The 23,402-nt window shown below is 31.6% G+C and overlaps 2 protein-coding genes across 2 annotated transcripts; both read left to right on the plus strand.

The window, feature by feature from the left end:
* The first annotated feature begins 17,944 nt into the window (after positions 1–17,944).
* On the plus strand, positions 17,945–21,018 carry LOC141705758 (uncharacterized). The gene is made up of 5 exons (XM_074508646.1): positions 17,945–18,290; positions 18,474–18,693; positions 18,868–18,932; positions 19,705–19,893; positions 20,318–21,018. The coding sequence occupies exons 1-5, from the start codon at positions 17,945–17,947 to the stop codon at positions 21,016–21,018; spliced, it is 1,521 nt and encodes a 506-aa protein (XP_074364747.1).
* Positions 21,019–21,051: 33 nt separating this feature from the next.
* LOC141705759 (uncharacterized) lies at positions 21,052–21,954 on the plus strand. The gene has a single exon (XM_074508647.1). It carries the CDS (start codon positions 21,052–21,054, stop codon positions 21,952–21,954), a length of 903 nt encoding a protein of 300 aa, XP_074364748.1.
* Positions 21,955–23,402: the final 1,448 nt, after the last annotated feature.

Raw genomic sequence — 23,402 nt, forward strand, 5'->3', positions numbered from 1 at the left:
GCCATAGTGGCTGTTATTATTTGTTCAGGAAAATTTAGATTAAGGGGAGATTGTTGGGATTTTAATCTAAATTATATGTTTTACTTATTGTTTTATTTATTTGAATAAGTCAACATATTTTATTTATTAGTAGCAATAGGATTAAAGTATCTCCAACCCTAATAACTAAAATGGTTAGCTAAATCATCATCTGTAAGGTTATTTGCTCTAGTGTATTAGCTATATTAATTAGTTATATTCAAAAATAGTATGTTATATGTATTTGTAAATCATTTTATATATAAAATTTCACATGTTAAAATAAATTTAAATATTTAAATAAATACAAGTAAAAATAAAATATTTATTTAATAAAAAAATATTGAATGTATAATTATATAATTATAATAAGACACTTATACTGTCTTAAAAACATATACTTATATGTAAAATAAAATTTTATATTTACATTTTATTTTATTATATTAGTTTAGATTTAGTAGTATTTTTATAAATATGTAATATTTATTAAAATAATTAATGAAATTGGTGAATAAGAAAGTCATATATTGATACTTAATATAACATAAAGTTAAAATATAAAATAAAATTATAACATATATATTAAATATAAATATAATATGAATATAAGTGTGTATTGATGTGCAAAGTCAGGTTAAATTAAGATAAAGTTGACACAAATCTGATATGAATATTTTCCCTAATGCTACATGATCAGCAGATATAGAAGATGAGATATATGATATCTAAATTTTTGGCTAACATGTATTACTATATTTCTTAACTAATATTTATATAACTGTGCCGCCTAAACTTTTTAGCTAACAGGTGGTTGGAGATGGTTTTAGAGCATCTCCAACCATAATAGCTAAAATGGTTAGCGAAATCAGGAATATGTAAAATTTTATTAAATTTGTAAGAACATGCACTCCCGTGGTAGTAACTATAATCATTAGCTATATTCAAAAATATTATTTTATTCCTATTTTTCAGATTTGTATGTATATATATAAACTTTATATAATAAAATAAATTTAGTTAATACTTAATTCAATACATGAATATAATATATAATTGTTTGTTAAAAATAATTAATAAATTTTGTTAATAAGAGAACAATATTTTCACACTTAATATTATATAAATTAAAAATATTATATATAAAATAATAATTTTAATATTTATGTATTAAATATTATATAAATATATGCATGTATTAATGTGCATGTGTACGTACTAATGTGTAGATTTAGGTTTAAACATGAAATAAATACGAGGAAGATATACAAGATGAAGGATATCTAAATTTTTTGCTAGGTGATATAGTTGGAGTGGTGTTTTTTTTACCTAATATCTATATCTGAGTGCCACATAGGATTTTTAGCTAACAGGAGGTCATGCTCTTAGTACGTGGAAGTAGTAGTCAGTTAGGTTTATTAGTGGAGAAATAATAGGAAGGGGTTTTAGTTCTATTTAAACCACTACTTGTAATTTTTAATTTGATGAGAAGTATACACAAGTTTATTTTTTCCCCTTAATACCAAATATACATGTACATACATAAATTGTAGTTCTTTCTCTAGAATAATGTTTTAAAATATTTTATTCGTGTTATCTATGTATTATGTATTAGTGATCTCTAATTTACATCTTGGCCATATCCATATTTTTTTAATCAAAATTATCGTGTTTAGATTATACTATTCCCTTAGCAGGTCAAAATAATTTCTAAAATATGTAGGTAATTAGGTTACTTAAAAAGGTAAAATTTTATATATGTGTTCTTAATTAATTTTTAACTAAAATCTCGATATACCTATTTTTAGGTTTTCATTTAAAGAAAACTGAATTAAAACTAATTTGAGATGTTTTGTAAAATGAAATATAATAAGGAGACGGCCGTCTTAATAAATTAGGGTTTACAAAATCTAGTTTTTAATATTTACCTTACAGCTAATTCTCGTTTGACCTTTGGACTTTGTGGGGGATGACCTACTTTGTTTTCTTTATAAGAATTGAGATGCCAAGGAGCAAACTCCTTGCTGCAAAGATAAATTCAAACTTTTGTAATGAATGTTCAACCCATTGCATATTTGTAATGTTCAATTACAAACTCTAAATCATGTATATTAGAGTTGTTCTTTCATAAAAATATAAGTTGTATATTTTATTCTCTTATAGATACTATATTTCTTAGCTAATGTGTATATAAGTGTGCTACGTGGAAGTGATTTATTAGTGGAGAAATAATAGGAAGGGGTTTTAGTTCTATTTAAACCAATACTTGTAATCTTTTATTTGATGAGAAACATATACAAATTTATTTTCTCCCCTTAACACCAAATATACATATACATAAATTTTTGTAGTTCTTTCTCTACAATAAGGTAATTAGCCCAAAATTTAAAAGTTTCAAAATATTTTATTCGTGTTATCTACAAGTGGACTATGTATTAGTGATCTCTAATTTACATCTTGGCCATATCCATATTTTGAATCAAAATTATTGTGTTTAGATCATACTATTCCTTCAGAAGGTCAAAATAATTTCTAAAATATAAATAATTAGGTTATTTAAAAAGGTAAAATTCTATAAATGTGTTCTTAATTAATTTTTAACTAAAATCTCGATAAACCTATTTCTAGGTTTTCATTTAAAGAAAACTGAATTAAAACTAATTTGAGATGTTTTGTAAAATGAAGTATAATAAAGCGCCGCCTTAATTAATTAGGGTTTACAAAACCTAGTTTTTAATATTTACCTGGTGCTAATTCTGGTTTGACCCTTTGACTTTGTGATTATGCTCCATTTGTTGGATGACCTACTTTTTTTTCTTTATAAGAATTGAGATGCCAAGGAGCAAACTCATGAGATAGAATTCAAACTTTTGTAATGAATGTCCAACCCATTGTATCTTTGTAATTTTCAATCAGAAACTCCAAATCATGTGTATTAGAGTTGTTCTTTCATTAAAATATAAGTTGTATATCCTATTTTCTTATTATTGATCCTCATAACTAATATGAAAATAAAAGTAGTGATAATTAACAACACATTACATGCTGCATATCAATTTGCTTAAATGTCTTACATGTGAAAAAAAAACATATTCAGGAGATTCAGGATCACTGGCATACTATTGTAACTTAGACATTGTTCTGTTGTAATTTTAAATCTATAGTTGTTTTAGGAAACTTTGAATTCCATTTACCATTTTTCTACTAGCTTGAGTTGATTTATTGGGTTCTTAATTTGTTTGAAGTTATTTGCTTTTACAAAGTTGCAAAACTTTTTAGGTTATTAAATCAAGATTATGAGTTATATTGACTATTTCATATGTTAATTATTCAATAATAATCAAGTAAAAATGTCCAAATATATTAATGTAATATTAAATAGTTCACTATCACATATATTATTTCAATATTAAATACTCTAATATCAAATAGTAACTAGCCTGTAATAATATATATTTTATTGTGTCTAAGTTTTCTTTTTTTGAAAGACATTAGAAATTTTTAGAAATTTCAAGTTTACAATAGCAAGACAAAAAATAACTAATAGTATTAAAATAAGTATAGTGTAATGATCGAGAAAATGGTCATTTATTAAGCCAAATTAAAATTTTGATAGCATATAATATTGGAAAACTAAAAATAGAAGATAAAACTAGTGACACCTTTCCACATATAGCTCCTTTTAACCGTTTCTTTTTTCACCTCAATAATTTCACCCAAATTTCACCAATTTTTGGGATTAGTATTTGGAAGATTTTGGAGCTCCCCTTACCAAATAGTATAATAGAATTGTTACTTGGACAATGCTAAGTTTCTAAAATTGAATACGAGAATAAGGGTAATATTTTTTAATTTTAAGTTTGGATTTGATTCATATTTTAACTTTAAGATATATAGTCAAATAAATTATTTACAATAATTCTTTTTCTAAAATATTATTAGCAATATATTATAGGATACTAAAATTTAGGAAATCAAGAAAAATTAATAACATTTGTTTGAAAAGTTTTTTTTATCCTTTTTGATGTAATTAAATAATATTTTCCAAAAGAGATGAATCTAAATTTAAGATATTATAGAGATATATAGTACAATAGAATTAAGTTCCGGGTCAATGCAAGATTTTCTAAAAAAATTGATACTATTAATGAAAAATAAATCCAAGATAAATTAGTCAGATATCTATGTGAAATTTCTTCAAAATTTCTTTAAAGATAATTATATTTTCCAAAAGATATGAATCTTTTATAATCCTGGATATTTCCGCCTGGGGTGCAAATCTCTCACTATATATACAGACAAAACACAGACACACTTCTTCATTCTCTGCGAGTGTCTCGCCGCTCCTCATTTCTTCAATTCTCCTCTTTCTCTTCATCTTCTTTACGGATCAGCTCTATATATCTTTAAATCTATCTTTATATCTATAGATACAATTCTCTAATCACACACACATATATATATATATATATATATATATATCTTTATACCAACTCACTCAGATGAAGAGGATTGACAATCAAAATTCTTCTTCCTCTTCAGATACTACTACTGATAACGAAGATAATACCTTGCCAAAATTCAAGATTCCTAAGATTTGTTCTTCAGGTGTTAATCAAGAAGCTGGTGGCTCATCTTCAGCAGCTGGGAACGTGAACGTGAATGTGATGATGAACAACAACAGCTCCAAGAGGATTTGTCGGGTGCGTAATAAAGAGTTTGCGAGTGGGAAAGCTCTGAGTGGTCACATGAGGATGCACTCCATGACGATGGGGATGGCTGATGGCACTTTATACTGTTGTCTTTGTCCGAAGAAATTCCCGTCTGAGAGAGCTTTGTCTGGACACATGAGGTGTCATCCAGAAAGAGAGTGGAGGGGTATTAGGCCTCCTTCTGGGATTAATTCTGAAGATGACGAAGAGAGGTTACAAGATGGTATTGATGGTTTGTTGTTGTTGAACCAACCATCAGTAGGTGCTGCTGCTCAGATTAATGGAGGTGATCAACATCAGGAGAAGGTTACTGATGGTGGTTCTGCTGGACAGGAGGGTAATGCTGTTGTCGCTGCTGATCCTGTTGTTGATCATCAACAGAGCTACTCAGGCGTAGGTATTTCATCAGGTGAAGAAGGAAGCACACGGGCGGGTGGCAAACGGATACCAATGGAGTTTGATCTCAATGAGCCTGCAGCATCCGATGACGATGCAGCTTAAGATGGGGGTGCTGGCTGGTAGTCGACATGGAAGTATACTTCTCTAATCATGATCATATTTCTAATGTTTCTACCAGTACTAGATAAATTATAAGCAATTAGTTTATAGCCTCTGATACCTCTTTGTAACTAAACTAGCAAAAAAGTTCAGAGTTTTCTAGTCTATTGCTTGGCAGTTTAAGTGCTATACTTACATGGTCTTTATAAAGTATCCAGGTCTTCACCAGAATTTTTTTTGTTTAATTTTTCATTATTGGAAACTTTATAGTTCAATACTGGTTTAATGTGATGCAAATTTAAAAGACTTGATTAATTTCACATTATAACGCTAATTTTTTCCTTAGTTAATGTCTGGGTATTCTTTATTACATTCATGAATTGATTCTATTGTAACTTCCTAGTGGATTGCAAATGTCCTGATTTGTGATTGCCAAAGCTGAAGTGCTACTATATATAAGCTTATAGTACTGGACTTTAGAAGATTAAACAATGATTAGCAGAAGATGCACGTGTGGGGGGCTAGCAGTTTAGAGAGAATGTCAGAATGTTTAACTAAGAACTTCTCAAAGTCTGAAACTGCACTCTTTTTCTTCGGACTTGACTTAGATTAGATGCCAAACATTTACATAAAGGGCTAATTTGATGGTTGTAAATAATCAACTCATACATGATGATGATACATATTTATCCTAGCCACCCTGCTCCTATGCCCCTATTTTCCCATTCTTCCTGAGGTTAATATTTTACATTGACATTTTACTTGCTTCGTATATCCAATTTTTATATAAATGAAATAAAATTATACTGAATTATTTTAGTGTACTTTGCATCTATATGGAGTCATACTTCAATTCATAGAAATGTAACAACAATTTTTATACTCACTCCGTCCCTTAATACATTTCCCATTTTGACTTTTTACACTGTTCACGGTCAACGATTGACTACTAATTTACATCTAATCTATAAAAGCAAATATAGTCATGAGTGATCTTATTGGATTCGTATTTATGAATACTTTAATACAGTGAAATTTTTATATTTAATACTACTACGAAATTAAATATATTAGCAATCAAAAGTGTTCATTGGCAAACGTGTCCGACACAAATGAGAAACGTTTTTAGGAATAGAGGGAGTATTTGATATTTGAACATCAATCAATTCAATCAATTAAAGTATAGTTCCTACTGCCTAAATTGTACAGTGACTTTGGCTAATAAAACGAAATAAACCTCTAAGTTGTTTAATATTACAAGAATGCCACTGCCAGTAAGCTATTTATAGCAGATTATTACAGGGTGTTTACATGGATTTCGGTTTCCGTGCGAGTGCTGTAACATATGTGGTAGAGGCTGTAATTGAGTTGAAGCTTATGAGAGAAGTTTAATGAAATAATTTCAAATTGTAAATTCAAATTGCATAGAAAGTAATCCCAAATCCCAAATCCTAATACAGCCTCTTTCTGATTAGGCTTTGAAAGTATTAGTGGTTCATTACAGGTTGTTTAGTTGAGGGTTTTTTACTAAGTGAAGAAGAAGAAGGTAATGGCTGATGAAAGGCCTGACCATCTTTTTTCTAATGAAGATCTCATGGCAGATTATGGCAGGAAGTATAAGAGAAAGAAAGTTTGCCCAAAAAATCAAGAGAATGTTAATGTAAATAGGAATGTTGTTGATTGTCATAGATTGTCTTCTCTGTCTGCCATTAATACGAGTTATGATAATGTTCTTTTTACTTATTGTATATTATTTTTATACATGACTAACAGCATAATTTCATACTCATATTATTTTGTATGTGTGTATTTGTGTGGCAGGTGGCTTGTCTGATTCTAGGCCAAGTTCTGTTCATTCTTCCTAGACTAAGTACCGATCACCCCTGTCAACGATAACAAATTTATGTACCCCAACCAGCGTTACGAACATTAGAAAAATACCTCAAGGTGATGTTCTTATCTCTAACATTTGTGATTTTGTTAAAAATTTGTCAAGTGTTACGTACGGAGTTTTGAAAGTGTAATATGTATTGACAGGGAATACTATTCCTGTGTTTAGGCCTGGATTCGATACCAGGAGCACCTTTGGTAGTACTGTGCTTGGAAGTTCTTTATCTAATGTTGCAAACTTTGATAGCTCTTCACATTATGCTGCAAATCAGAGGGAAGAGGGAGGTCAACACAGTACTCATGATTCATTTTATGTTCTGAATTTACTTTTGTTACTTTCTGATATGACTATGTGAATGAATCAGGTTGTAGTATTCAGTTTGTTCACTTAACTGGACGAGGAAATATGACTACAAAGAATAAAGTTGTGTCCTTAAACCGACACAAACCTCTGCCAAGAAAATCCAAGGAGGTGAATCCTGGGTTTGGTCGAAAATTATTTGAAGAAGAGATTGTTACCGATGATGAAGAACTAAGTAATGATTTCAACGAATGTCCTAATGTTGTTTCTCAACCTTTATGGTCTGATGATTCCGATGGTTCTGATAATGAAAATGACGGTTCTGGATGCAGTGGTTAGTTCTACTAATATTTGAAGTAATGTGAACTTGGAGGGAACATAGTTTGTGAAAATCAATTTTCTGGAATGTCATGTTTTTATGTTGCAGATGAAAGTGACAATGGGAGTATGTATGGTCATGTTGTTGATAAATACCGTGATATTGACGACTCTCTATTTCCTCTTTAGCAAACAAACCCACGTGTCCATAGACGTGTGGTTCCAGAAGAGTATCAATATTTGGGTGGGCCTACTGCCATATGTTCAAAATGCAATGCTCGGATGTGGAAAGAGGAAAGGGTTAATAAAAATGTCACGAAAGGCACGCCAATATTTTTTATTTATTGTCTCAAAGGTCCAGTGAAGTTACCTCCAATCCCTCCTACTCCTCCTTACTTGCTAGGTTTATATAATGATCCTATTAAAGGTCCAAATTTTCATATATTGAGTCGTTTATACAATGCCATGTCTACCTTCACGTCTACCGGTGGTAACATAGATCACTCTATAAACAATGGCAGAGCACCTTACATGTATAGATTAAACGGTCAAAATCATCATATTTTTAAAATCTTTAATACCGAATGACAAAGAAACCCCGAAATTTTGCCAGCTTTATATATATAACACTATTAATGAGGTTGATAACCGTCTTCGTTGGGTGAATGTACAAGATAGGCAGATTGTTGACAGAGAGGTTGTGCAAGGTCTTATAACCATGCTAGATGAAATAAATCAGTTGGTGGATGAGTTTAGGCAACATCGTGATCTGTATGAAAGCGAAGAAGTTGTTGATCTTGAGATTACATTGAAAGTAATTAGATCTGAAAGCGGTAGAGATTGTCACATATCCAACACCGATGAGGTTGCTGGGATTATGGTTGGCGACACTAAAGATACGTGTGGGGAAAGTGACATTGTTGTTCACGATAAAATCAAAGGTTTGGTCCGTGTCTCTTATGTACATCCAAAGCTGATGGCTTTACAATATCCTTTACTTTTCTCTCGAGGAGAAGATGGACTTCACCCTAAAATCAAATTCCAGAAGAATGATGAAAGTAAAGGTAAAGCCGTGGATTTTTGTCAATGAAGGACTACTACACGTATTCTATCCAAGTCAGAGACACTAATGGTAAACCATTTATAATATTACCAGCATTTCATGTTGTATTAAAATTGCATGTCTTATTGAAAGTTCCTTAACATTTGATCTTTTGTATTTTTATTTAAATTCCCCCTCCCCATAGGTTTGACTCCGACGCTTGGTGGAAGACTGTTCCAACAGTACTCGGTAGATGCATTTTCTTCTATTGAGCAGACACGGCTATGGTGGTTCCGTACTCATCAAACTACCTTACGGAATGAATTATATAGCAACATATGTGATTCATTAAGTAGAGGTGATGTTGATACCTCCAATATCGGTAAAGGTATCATATTGCCTGCTGGGTTTGTTGGTTCAAAACGGTACATGCAACAAAAATTTTAAGACGCCTTAGCTATATGTCATTTCATTGGCCACCCAGACATATTTTTAATAATGACGTGTAATCCATTATGGGATGAGATACAGAAGATGATGAAGTATCTTCCAGGTTGTATTGCTCCTAATTGTCCTGACATAATTTCCCGTGTTTTTAGATTGAAGCTTGATCCACTGTTGGCAGATATAGAAGATGAGATATATGATATCTAAATTTTTGGATAACATGTATTACTATATTTCTTAACTAATATTTATATAACTGTGCCGCCTAAACTTTTTAGCTAACAGGTGGTTGGAGATGGTCTTAGAGCATCTCCAACCATAATAGCTAAAATGGTTAGCGAAATCAGGAATATGTAAAATTTTATTAAATTTGTAAGAACATGCACTCCCGTGGTAGTAACTATAATCATTAGCTATATTCAAAAATATTGTTTTATTCCTATTTTTCAGATTTGTATGTATATATATAAACTTTATATAATAAAATAAATTTAGTTAATACTTAATTCAATACATGAATATAATATATAATTGTTTGTTAAAAATAATTAATAAATTTTGTTAATAAGAGAACAATATTTTCACACTTAATATTATATAAATTAAAAATATTATATATAAAATAATAATTTTAATATTTATGTATTAAATATTATATAAATATATGCATGTATTAATGTGCATGTGTACGTACTAATGTGTAGATTTAGGTTTAAACATGAAATAAATACGAGGAAGATATAACTAATACCTACATATTCAACAAATATAGAAGACAAGATGAAGGATATCTAAATTTTTTGCTAGCAGGTGATATAGTTGGAGTGGTGTTTTTTTTTACCTAATACCTATATCTGAGTGCCACATAGGATTTTTAGCTAACAGGAGGTCATGCTCTTAGTACGTGGAAGTAGTAGTCAGTTAGGTTTATTAGTGGAGAAATAATAGGAAGGGGTTTTAGTTCTATTTAAACCACTACTTGTAATTTTTAATTTGATGAGAAGTATACACAAGTTTATTTTTTCCCCTTAATACCAAATATACATGTACATACATAAATTGTAGTTCTTTCTCTAGAATAATGTTTTAAAATATTTTATTCGTGTTATCTACAAGTAGACTAAGTGGACTATGTATTATGTATTAGTGATCTCTAATTTACATCTTGGCCATATCCATATTTTTTTAATCAAAATTATCGTGTTTAGATTATACTATTCCCTTAGCAGGTCAAAATAATTTCTAAAATATGTAGGTAATTAGGTTACTTAAAAAGGTAAAATTTTATATATGTGTTCTTAATTAATTTTTAACTAAAATCTCGATATACCTATTTTTAGGTTTTCATTTAAAGAAAACTGAATTAAAACTAATTTGAGATGTTTTGTAAAATGAAATATAATAAGGAGACGCCGTCTTAATAAATTAGGGTTTACAAAACCTAGTTTTTAATATTTACCTTACGCTAATTCTGGTTTGACCTTTGGACTTTGTGGGGGATGACCTACTTTGTTTTCTTTATAAGAATTGAGATGCCAAGGAGCAAACTCCTTGCTGCAAAGATAAATTCAAACTTTTGTAATGAATGTTCAAGCCATTGCATATTTGTAATGTTCAATTACAAACTCTAAATCAAGTATATTAGAGTTGTTCTTTCATAAAAATATAAGTTGTATATTTTATTCTCTTATAGATACTATATTTCTTAGCTAATGTGTATATAAGTGTGCTACGTGGAAGTGATTTATTAGTGGAGAAATAATAGGAAGGGGTTTTAGTTCTATTTAAACCAATACTTGTAATCTTTTATTTGATGAGAAACATATACAAATTTATTTTCTCCCCTTAACACCAAATATACATATACATAAATTTTTGTAGTTCTTTCTCTACAATAAGGTAATTAGCCCAAAATTTAAAAGTTTCAAAATATTTTATTTCGTGTTATCTACAGGTGGACTATGTATTAGTGATCTCTAATTTACATCTTGGCCATATCCATATTTTGAATCAAAATTATTGTGTTTAGATCATACTATTCCTTCAGAAGGTCAAAATAATTTCTAAAATATAAATAATTAGGTTATTTAAAAAGGTAAAATTCTATAAATGTGTTCTTAATTAATTTTTAACTAAAATCTCGATAAACCTATTTCTAGGTTTTCATTTACAGAAAACTGAATTAAAACTAATTTGAGATGTTTTGTAAAATGAAGTATAATAAAGCGCCGCCTTAATTAATTAGGGTTTACAAAACCTAGTTTTTAATATTTACCTGGTGCTAATTCTGGTTTGACCCTTTGACTTTGTGATTATGCTCCATTTGTTGGATGACCTACTTTTTTTTCTTTATAAGAATTGAGATGCCAAGGAGCAAACTCATGAGATAGAATTCAAACTTTTGTAATGAATGTCCAACCCATTGTATCTTTGTAATTTTCAATCAGAAACTCCAAATCATGTGTATTAGAGTTGTTCTTTCATTAAAATATAAGTTGTATATCCTATTTTCTTATTATTGATCCTCATAACTAATATGAAAATAAAAGTAGTGATAATTAACAACACATTACATGCTGCATATCAATTTGCATAAATGTCTTACATGTGAAAAAAAAACATATTCAGGAGATTCAGGATCACTGGCATACTATTGTAACTTAGACATTGTTCTGTTGTAATTTTAAATCTATAGTTGTTTTAGGAAACTTTGAATTCCATTTACCATTTTTCTACTAGCTTGAGTTGATTTATTGGGTTCTTAATTTGTTTGAAGTTATTTGCTTTTACAAAGTTGCAAAACTTTTTAGGTTATTAAATCAAGATTATGAGTTATATTGACTATTTCATATGTTAATTATTCAATAATAATCAAGTAAAAATGTCCAAATATATTAATGTAATATTAAATAGTTCACTATCACATATATTATTTCAATATTAAATACTCTAATATCAAATAGTAACTAGCCTGTAATAATATATATTTTATTGTGTCTAAGTTTTCTTTTTTTGAAAGACATTAGAAATTTTTAGAAATTTCAAGTTTGCAATAGCAAGACAAAAAATAACTAATAGTATTAAAATAAGTATAGTGTAATGATCGAGAAAATGGTTATTTATTAAGCCAAATTAAAATTTTGATAGCATATAATATTGGAAAACTAAAAAAAGAAGATAAAACTAGTGACACCTTTCCACATATAGCTCCTTTTAACCGTTTCTTTTTTCACCTCAATAATTTCACCCAAATTTCACCAATTTTTGGGATTAGTATTTGGAAGATTTTGGAGCTCCCCTTACCAAATAGTATACAGTTAAACCTCTTTAAAGTAATACCCTTGGGACCGGGAAAAAATATTACTTTACCGAATTTATTACTTTATCGATATAATAATATTTTATTACTTTATCGATAAAGTAATATTTTATTACTTTACCGAATTTTTATGTTTACGTGGTACAGTATAATATATAATGTACGTATAAAAACTAGAATTAATCACATGCAATGTATTTGATCTAAAATTACTTTTATTATGATTACTTATATCCAAACGAGAATGATGCGGTTATGGAATCACCTACGGATGAAGAAATCATTGAGTCGGTAATGAGCACTGATGAAGGGACTGATCCTGAACCCGACGATAGCAATGTCATCCCAAGCGTGTCATCAAAGGAAGCATTTCAAGCATTCACCACTTTGAACAATTACTTGTTACAACACGAGCAAAACATACCAGGAGTTATTTTTGCTTTACATAAAGTCAAGGACGAGATTAATTTTGGCTTTGGTGGAAAGAACAAAACAAGCTACAATAGATTCATATTTTAATAAGAATTAAATTTTGTAATCATATACATTATACAGTATATATATATATATAATTATGGAATTATTACTTTACATATTACTTGGGCCCTTAATGACTTTCGAATTTTTTATTATCTTATGCTTTTAGCGAGAATATTACTTTACAACATTGGCCCAAGTTGGGACCGATGAAAATTATTATTTAAGCGAGGTTATTACTTTATCGGATATTACTTAATCGAGGTTTAACTGTAATAGAATTGTTACTTGGACAATGCTAAGTTTCTAAAATTGAATACGAGGATAAGGGTAATATTTTTTAATTTTAAGTTTGGATTTGATTCATATTTTAACTTTAAAATATATAGTCAAATAAATTATTTACAATAATTCTTTTTCTAAAATATTATTAGCAATATATTATAGGATACTAAAATTTAGGAAATCAAGAAAAATTAATAACATTTGTTTGAAAAGGTTTTTTTATCCTTTTTGATGTAATTAATTAATATTTTCCAAAAGAGATGAATCTAAATTTAAGATATTATAGAGATATATAGTACAATAGAATTAAGTTCCGGGTCAATGCAAGATTTTCTAAAAAAATTGATACTATTAATGAAAAATAAATCCAAGATAAATTAGTCAGATATCTATGTGAAATTTCTTCAAAATTTCTTTAAAGATAATTATATTTTCCAAAAGATATGAATCTTTTATAATCCTGGATATTTCCGCCTGGGGTGCAAATCTCTCACTATATATACAGACAAAACACAGACACACTTCTTCATTCTCTGCGAGTGTCTCGCCGCTCCTCATTTCTTCAATTCTCCTCTTTCTCTTCATCTTCTTTACGGATCAGCTCTATATATCTTTAAATCTATCTTTATATCTATAGATACAATTCTCTAATCACACACACATATATATATATATATATATATATATATATATCTTTATACCAACTCACTCAGATGAAGAGGATTGACAATCAAAATTCTTCTTCCTCTTCAGATACTACTACTGATAACGAAGATAATACCTTGCCAAAATTCAAGATTCCTAAGATTTGTTCTTCAGGTGTTAATCAAGAAGCTGGTGGCTCATCTTCAGCAGCTGGGAACGTGAACGTGAATGTGATGATGAACAACAACAGCTCCAAGAGGATTTGTCGGGTGCGTAATAAAGAGTTTGCGAGTGGGAAAGCTCTGAGTGGTCACATGAGGATGCACTCCATGACGATGGGGATGGCTGATGGCACTTTATACTGTTGTCTTTGTCCGAAGAAATTCCCGTCTGAGAGAGCTTTGTCTGGACACATGAGGTGTCATCCAGAAAGAGAGTGGAGGGGTATTAGGCCTCCTTCTGGGATTAATTCTGAAGATGACGAAGAGAGGTTACAAGATGGTATTGATGGTTTGTTGTTGTTGAACCAACCATCAGTAGGTGCTGCTGCTCAGATTAATGGAGGTGATCAACATCAGGAGAAGGTTACTGATGGTGGTTCTGCTGGACAGGAGGGTAATGCTGTTGTCGCTGCTGATCCTGTTGTTGATCATCAACAGAGCTACTCAGGCGTAGGTATTTCATCAGGTGAAGAAGGAAGCACACGGGCGGGTGGCAAACGGATACCAATGGAGTTTGATCTCAATGAGCCTGCAGCATCCGATGACGATGCAGCTTAAGATGGGGGTGCTGGCTGGTAGTCGACATGGAAGTATACTTCTCTAATCATGATCATATTTCTAATGTTTCTACCAGTACTAGATAAATTATAAGCAATTAGTTTATAGCCTCTGATACCTCTTTGTAACTAAACTAGCAAAAAAGTTCAGAGTTTTCTAGTCTATTGCTTGGCAGTTTAAGTGCTATACTTACATGGTCTTTATAAAGTATCCAGGTCTTCACCAGAATTTTTTTTGTTTAATTTTTCATTATTGGAAACTTTATAGTTCAATACTGGTTTAATGTGATGCAAATTTAAAAGACTTGATTAATTTCACATTATAACGCTAATTTTTTCCTTAGTTAATGTCTGGGTATTCTTTATTACATTCATGAATTGATTCTATTGTAACTTCCTAGTGGATTGCAAATGTCCTGATTTGTGATTGCCAAAGCTGAAGTGCTACTATATATAAGCTTATAGTACTGGACTTTAGAAGATTAAACAATGATTAGCAGAAGATGCACGTGTGGGGGGCTAGCAGTTTAGAGAGAATGTCAGAATGTTTAACTAAGAACTTCTCAAAGTCTGAAACTGCACTCTTTTTCTTCGGACTTGACTTAGATTAGATGCCAAACATTTACATAAAGGGCTAATTTGATGGTTGTAAATAATCAACTCATACATGATGATGATACATATTTATCCTAGCCACCCTGCTCCTATGCCCCTATTTTCCCATTCTTCCCGAGGTTAATATTTTACATTGACATTTTACTTGCTTCGTATATCCAATTTTTATATAAATGAAATAAAATTATACTGAATTATTTTAGTGTACTTTGCATCTATATGGAGTCATACTTCAATTCATAGAAATGTAACAACAATTTTTATACTCACTCCGTCCCTTAATACATTTCCCATTTTGACTTTTTACACTGTTCACGGTCAACGATTGACATCTAATCTATAAAAGCAAATATAGTCATGAGTGATCTTATTGGATTCGTATTTATGAATACTTTAATACAGTGAAATTTTTATATTTAATACTACTACGAAATTAAATATATTAGCAATCAAAAGTGTTCATTGGCAAACATGTCCGACACAAATGAGAAACGTTTTTAGGAATAGAGGGAGTATTTGATATTTGAACATCAATCAATTCAATCAATTAAAGTATAGTTCCTACTGCCTAAATTGTACAGTGACTTTGGCTAATAAAACGAAATAAACCTCTAAGTTGTTTAATATTACAAGAATGCCACTGCCAGTAAGCTATTTATAGCAGATTATTACAGGGTGTTTACATGGATTTCGGTTTCCGTGCGAGTGCTGTAACATATGTGGTAGAGGCTGTAATTGAGTTGAAGCTTATGAGAGAAGTTTAATGAAATAATTTCAAATTGTAAATTCAAATTGCATAGAAAGTAATCCCAAATCCCAAATCCTAATACAGCCTCTTTCTGATTAGGCTTTGAAAGTATTAGTGGTTCATTACAGGTTGTTTAGTTGAGGGTTTTTTACTAAGTGAAGAAGAAGAAGGTAATGGCTGATGAAAGGCCTGACCATCTTTTTTCTAATGAAGATCTCATGGCAGATTATGGCAGGAAGTATAAGAGAAAGAAAGTTTGCCCAAAAAATCAAGAGAATGTTAATGTAAATAGGAATATTGTTGATTGTCATAGATTGTCTTCTCTGTCTGCCATTAATACGAGTTATGATAATGTTCTTATTACTTATTGTATATTATTTTTATACATGACTAACAGCATAATTTCATACTCATATTATTTTGTATGTGTGTATTTGTGTGGCAGGTGGCTTGTCTGATTCTAGGCCAAGTTCTGTTCATTCTTCCTAGACTAAGTACCGATCACCCCTGTCAACGATAACAAATTTATGTACCCCAACCAGCGTTACGAACATTAGAAAAATACCTCAAGGTGATGTTCTTATCTCTAACATTTGTGATTTTATTAAAAATTTGTCAAGTGTTACGTACGGAGTTTTGAAAGTGTAATATGTATTGACAGGGAATACTATTCCTGTGTTTAGGCCTGGATTCGATACCAGGAGCACCTTTGGTAGTACTGTGCTTGGAAGTTCTTTATCTAATGTTGCAAACTTTGATAGCTCTTCACATTATGCTGCAAATCAGAGGGAAGAGGGAGGTCAACACAGTACTCATGATTCATTTTATGTTCTGAATTTACTTTTGTTACTTTCTGATATGACTATGTGAATGAATCAGGTTGTAGTATTCAGTTTGTTCACTTAACTGGACGAGGAAATATGACTACAAAGAATAAAGTTGTGTCCTTAAACCGACACAAACCTCTGCCAAGAAAATACAAGGAGGTGAATCCTGGGTTTGGTCGAAAATTATTTGAAGAAGAGATTGTTACCGATGATGAAGAACTAAGTAATGATTTCAACGAATGTCCTAATGTTATTTCTCAACCTTTATGGTCTGATGATTCCGATGGTTCTGATAATGAAAATGACGGTTCTGGATGCAGTGGTTAGTTCTACTAATATTTGAAGTAATGTGAACTTGGAGGGAACATAGTTTGTTAAAATCAATTTTCTGGAATGTCATGTTTTTATGTTGCAGATGAAAGTGACAATGGGAGTATGTATGGTCATGTTGTTGATAAATACCGTGATATTGACGACTCTCTATTTCCTCTTTAGCAAACAAACCCACGTGTCCATAGACGTGTGGTTCCAGAAGAGTATCAATATTTGGGTGGGCCTACTGCCATATGTTCAAAATGCAATGCTCGGATGTGGAAAGAGGAAAGGGTTAATAAAAATGTCACGAAAGGCACGCCAATATTTTTTATTTATTGTCTCAAAGGTCCAGTGAAGTTACCTCCAATCCCTCCTACTCCTCCTTACTTGCTAGGTTTATATAATGATCCTATTAAAGGTCCAAATTTTCATATATTGAGTCGTTTATACAATGCCATGTCTACCTTCACGTCTACCAGTGGTAACATAGATCACTCTATAAACAATGGCAGAGCACCTTACATGTATAGATTAAACGGTCAAAATCATCATATTTTTAAAATCTTTAATACCGAATGACAAAGAAACCCCGAAATTTTGCCAGCTTTATATATATAACACTATTAATGAGGTTGATAACCGTCTTCGTTGGGTGAATGTACAAGATAGGCAGATTGTTGACAGAGAGGTTGTGCAAGGTCTTATAACCATGCTAGATGAAATAAATCAGTTGGTGGATGAGTTTAGGCAACATCGTGATCTGTATGAAAGCGAAGAAGTTGTTGATCTTGAGATTACATTGAAAGTAATTAGATCTGAAAGCGGTAGAGATTGTCACATATCCAACACCGATGAGGTTGCTGGGATTATGGTTGGCGACACTAAAGATACGTGTGGGGAAAGTGACATTGTTGTTCACGATAAAATCAAAGGTTTGGTCCGTGTCTCTTATGTACATCCAAAGCTGATGGCTTTACAATATCCTTTACTTTTCTCTCGAGGAGAAGATGGACTTCACCCTAAAATCAAATTCCAGAAGAATGATGAAAGTAAAGGTAAAGCCGTGGATTTTTGTCAATGAAGGACTACTACACGTATTCTATCCAAGTCAGAGACACTAATGGTAAACCATTTATAATATTACCAGCATTTCATGTTGTATTAAAATTGCATGTCTTATTGAAAGTTCCTTAACATTTGATCTTTTGTATTTTTATTTAAATTCCCCCTCCCCATAGGTTTGACTCCGACGCTTGGTGGAAGACTGTTCCAACAGTACTCGGTAGATGCATTTTCTTCTATTGAGCAGACACGGCTATGGTGGTTCCGTACTCATCAAACTACCTTACGGAATGAATTATATAGCAACATATGTGATTCATTAAGTAGAGGTGATGTTGATACCTCCAATATCGGTAAAGGTATCATATTGCCTGCTGGGTTTGTTGGTTCAAAACGGTACATGCAACAAAATTTTTAAGACGCCTTAGCTATATGTCATTTCATTGGCCACCCAGACATATTTTTAATAATGACGTGTAATCCATTATGGGATGAGATACAGACGATGATGAAGTATCTTCCAGGTTGTATTGCTCCTAATTGTCCTGACATAATTTCCCGTATTTTTAGATTGAAGCTTGATCAACTGTTGGCAGATATTAAGACCAAAAAATATTTTGGTGTTTGTAATGGAGGTAATGATGAGGATCAAGGAATGAATATGTTAATTTGGATTTGGTTATGCGTACTTGTGGTGATGTTCAATTGGAGAGGATGCAAACATGGGTTATGCAGCTTACTTGGACAACAAGGAATAAAGGAGCGATGCATGAAGTTGGACAAGTAGCTGATTATTATATAATTATTAATTCGAATTTTGCTTGCAAGTTTTACCTTTCACTTGAAAGGGTTTTTCTTGTTTTAAGCACTTAGGATTTTATTTTCCTATTTGGATTTGGTTTTTGTCTTTTTTCTATTCGGATTTGGTTTTTAAATTTGTTTCCTAGAAGGATTCAGATATTGGCTAATTCAAGCTGATATTGAATTTCTCTCGGAATCCTATTGGGTTTGGGTTATTGTCTAAGCCTATAAATACCCTTCTAATGTAATCTTTTAAGGGAGACAACGGATGATATAAAACTTTTGTTTTGAGATAAACTATGAGTAGTTTTTCTTCCCTCTAAACTTCAATTACTGGATTGTTTTGAAGGTTAGATTCGAATTACTTAGTTTCTGGATTGATCTAAGCAATTTGAGATTCAAAGTTCACGTTTCTGGATTGATCGTGTTCTTTTGAAATATCCTCTTCTTCTCTTATCCCTTTTCTTCTTCTTCTTTCTTTATTTGTGGAGAGATCCACATCAGGTAACGATACTACATTCATATACGTGTCTACTTAAATTATGTACTAACCAATGTCAATTGATGTTCAACACTATAATCAACTAAATTAATATGGATATGTAGTGATGTATGTAGTTGAGTTTCAAAAACGAGGACTCCCACATGTCCACATGTTAATATGGCTTGACGCAGATTTAAAGAAAAATCTAAAGCAGAATGTGGATAAATATGTCTCAGCGGAAATACCAGATCCGTTATTAGATCCGGTTTGTTATGCAACAGTGAAGGAATTTATGATCCACGGTCCATGTGGTTTGCAAAACCTGAAATCTCCATGCATGAAAGGTTTTAATTGTATACGTCATTTCCCAAAAAAGTGAGCCTATTTAATTTCTATATGTTCAATATACCTATGAATACATAATTAATGTAATTACCTAATTACACTGAAATAATTTAGGTACTATGCACAAACTACTTTTGATGATAGTGGGTTCCTGATTTACACTGGAGAAGCATGATTGAAGACATTTTATTGAAGTGACGCCAAGTGTCTGGGAATAATAAATTAACCCTTAATGACACACAATTGCAATTCTATGCTCTGGCAGGTATGATAAAATAATGAGAAGTATATGTTAGGGTTTTCAGAAGGTTTACTAATGTTTATGAAATCCTGTTCAGATCAAGTTGGCATATAAGTTCCTGAAAAAATTAAATGTATACTTTATTGCAGAAATAGATGACTTGCTTAGGTCAATTGGAAATTCTTTGAAGAAATATGACCAGTTGCCGCAACCTCCCAATAGCTATTTGAACAATGGAGCCAATAACTTGATTATCGAAGAAACAAGTTATGGCATTAGCACGATGGACTCTGAACATCGCAAATTACTGTGTGATTGTACTGAAGAGCAGAGGAAAGTGTATGATGCAGTCTTGGAATCTGTTGAAAGTGGTTCAGGTGGTTTATTTTTTGTTTATGGGAGCGGAGGCTGTGGGAAGACTTTTTTGTGGCGAACTCTTATATGTAAGTTACGTTCCCTAGGTAAAATTGTTCTCCCTGTTGCTTCCTCTGGCATAGCTGCTACATTGATGTCTGGTGGTCAGACTGGGCACTCACGTTTCAAAATTCCAATAGTTCTGGATGAATTTTCAACCTGTAATATTTCTCATAATTCAGACATTGCTCAACTTATCAAGCAAACAAACCTTATTATCTGGGACGAGGCGCCTATGCAACATAGATATGCTTTTGAGTGTTTAGACCGATCATTAAAGGATATTATGAAAGCTATTGATCCAGCATGCTATAAAATGCCATTTGGAGGCATAACTGTTGTACTTGGTGGTGATTTTCGCCAAATTCTACCTGTGATAACATATGGTGATCGTGCAGACATTGTAGCAGCATGCATCACTAGGTCCAAACTTTAGTTAATATGTCATACTTTCCTGTTGACACAAAATATGCGCGTAAGACAAGGTCAATTTGATCCTGACAGTGAGGATTTGAAACTGTTTGCTCAATGGGTACTTGACATTGGTAATGGTCAAGTGCCTCCACCTCCTAATTCGAATCCTCTGACTGAGAATCAAATTTTAATTCCTTCAAGATTCTGTGATTTGGCGACTGAAAATACTGTTGAGAATATGATATCAAGCACATTTCCTGATTTCTCTCATAATGGCACTAGTTCACATTATTTAAGTGAGAGAGCTATTCTGACTCCAACCAACCAAACTGTTGGGCAAGTAAATTCAGTTATTGTGGACATGCTTCTAGGTGAATCTGTGTGCTACCTCAGTGTAGATTCTGCTGAGGAATTTGGTGGGATGGATGAAGAACTGAATCAAGCATTCCCTGTGGAGTATTTGAACTCTTTAAATATTGCAGGATTGCCATATCATGATTTGAAGTTGAAAGTTGGTGCTGTTGTTATGCTTATGCGAAATTTGAACCAAATATTAGGTTTATGTAATGGAACCAGGATGATAATTACCAAGTGTTTGAAATTTTGTGTAGAGTGTGAGGTGATATGTGGGACATTTGCAGGAAGCAAGCATTTCATTCTACGAATGAAGTTGTCTCCGACAGATATGAAGTTGTCGTTTAAACTGGTAAGGAAGCAGATGCCTTTACAATTATGCTACGCAATGATAATTAACAAATCCCAAGGTCAATCCCTTAAAAAGATTGGATTGTACCTGCCTAAGTCAGTTTTCACTCATGGCCAATACTATGTAGCTGTTAGTCGGGTTACATCCCCGAGCGGGCTGACTATTTTTGTGGATGATAAATCTAACGTAGCTACAAATGTTACCCAAAATGTGGTGTACAAAGAGGTGTTTTATTCTTTACCACACAGTTAGTTGTGTAATGCTTTATAAAATTTGTTGTATTAGCCTTTTATTGTATGGTATAGTAATGGAAAGTCTAAGTTCTGCTGTAGTAGTATAAGATTTTCAAGCTATTAGGCATGATCAAATATGTCCAATAACATACACTCTTATATATATGCTTTTCCTTAGTGTTATTATATTTGTGTTTTTATGTTACCTTCCCTCTCTATTACTTTGGTACATCGACCTTAAAAGAAATATAGGTTCAGGCATGTTGGACAAGTTATATATTTACTAAAATGCCGAGTTTAAAGAAATGGGAAAAACTAATAGGCTGTTCATAGTTATAAATATTTAAAAGTACATAATTTTGAAGAACCATTACAACTGAAAGTGCAGATTGAGACAAGTTTCACAAAACAGACATGGCAGAGGTAAATTATCTAATTTAGAGAAACAACTTTGAAAGTTAAGTTATTTTGGTAGATGAAGCACAGTGTTTTGCCTTCTACGAAATTGTTGTTATAGGTGAAATCATTCCAGCACAATCCAAAGCGACAAGTTTATTTCTTGCAGATCAGAGCAACGTCCCACGTCCTGTTTTCATATAGGAGTTTGATAAGAATGCCGTTTTTCCATGGTCGATAGATATTCAGCATGTGTCGTGGAAAGTACTGTCCATTGCAGAGAAAAAGTAATTAGTAGATATTAAAAAAAAGTACTAAATTGTTTTCAACGTAGTGTATAGTTGTTAATACCACGCCGTGTCCTCTTTGATCGACATGTGAAGGCATCAGAGTGACTGTAAAAGAAATGACATTTCCCTCCTCCATGAGGTCTATTTTCACATTTTGGTCTATGTTATTTAAAGAACGAATAAAAAGTAAGTTACCCAATCGTACAACCTATTAAACAAATTAAACCTTGAAAATTGATGTACCTTGCACTATATTTTGAGCCACATGAACATTTGGTTGGATGTCATCTACATATGTTTTGTAATTTAAGAAACAGAATGTATGAAGTTGTTAAATGAAATAAACATTAATTTTAATGTACCTTCCATTATATTTGGAACGCTATTTTCAGGAACATCTGGAGCTAAAGTAGAGTCCTCTGACAAAATGACATTATGCAGAATAAAAAAAAACCCAAATATAATGTAGATATTCTAATATGGTTGTTTAAGTAGTGAATTGAAACTACTAAATTAAATCCAAAGAATTAAAGGAGTGCCTGTCATGTGTGTTGGTATATTCTCTGACTCATCATCTACGGACAAAATAAAGAAGTAGTTAGGTATATTCAACATTTCCAAATAAATAGGACTTATAGAGGTCATAATAAGTGCCTTATGAAAACAGTTGTAGAAGAGAAGTAAATATATTTTCTTAAGTAATCATACCTGAGGAATATGCAGTGGTACTTGAACTGTCTGATTCATAGAAACATATAGCCTTGCTAAGGTCTTTCAGTCC

The sequence above is a fragment of the Apium graveolens genome, unplaced genomic scaffold (genome assembly GCF_009905375.1).
Source record: "Apium graveolens cultivar Ventura unplaced genomic scaffold, ASM990537v1 ctg969, whole genome shotgun sequence".
Taxonomy (NCBI): Eukaryota; Viridiplantae; Streptophyta; class Magnoliopsida; order Apiales; family Apiaceae; genus Apium; species Apium graveolens.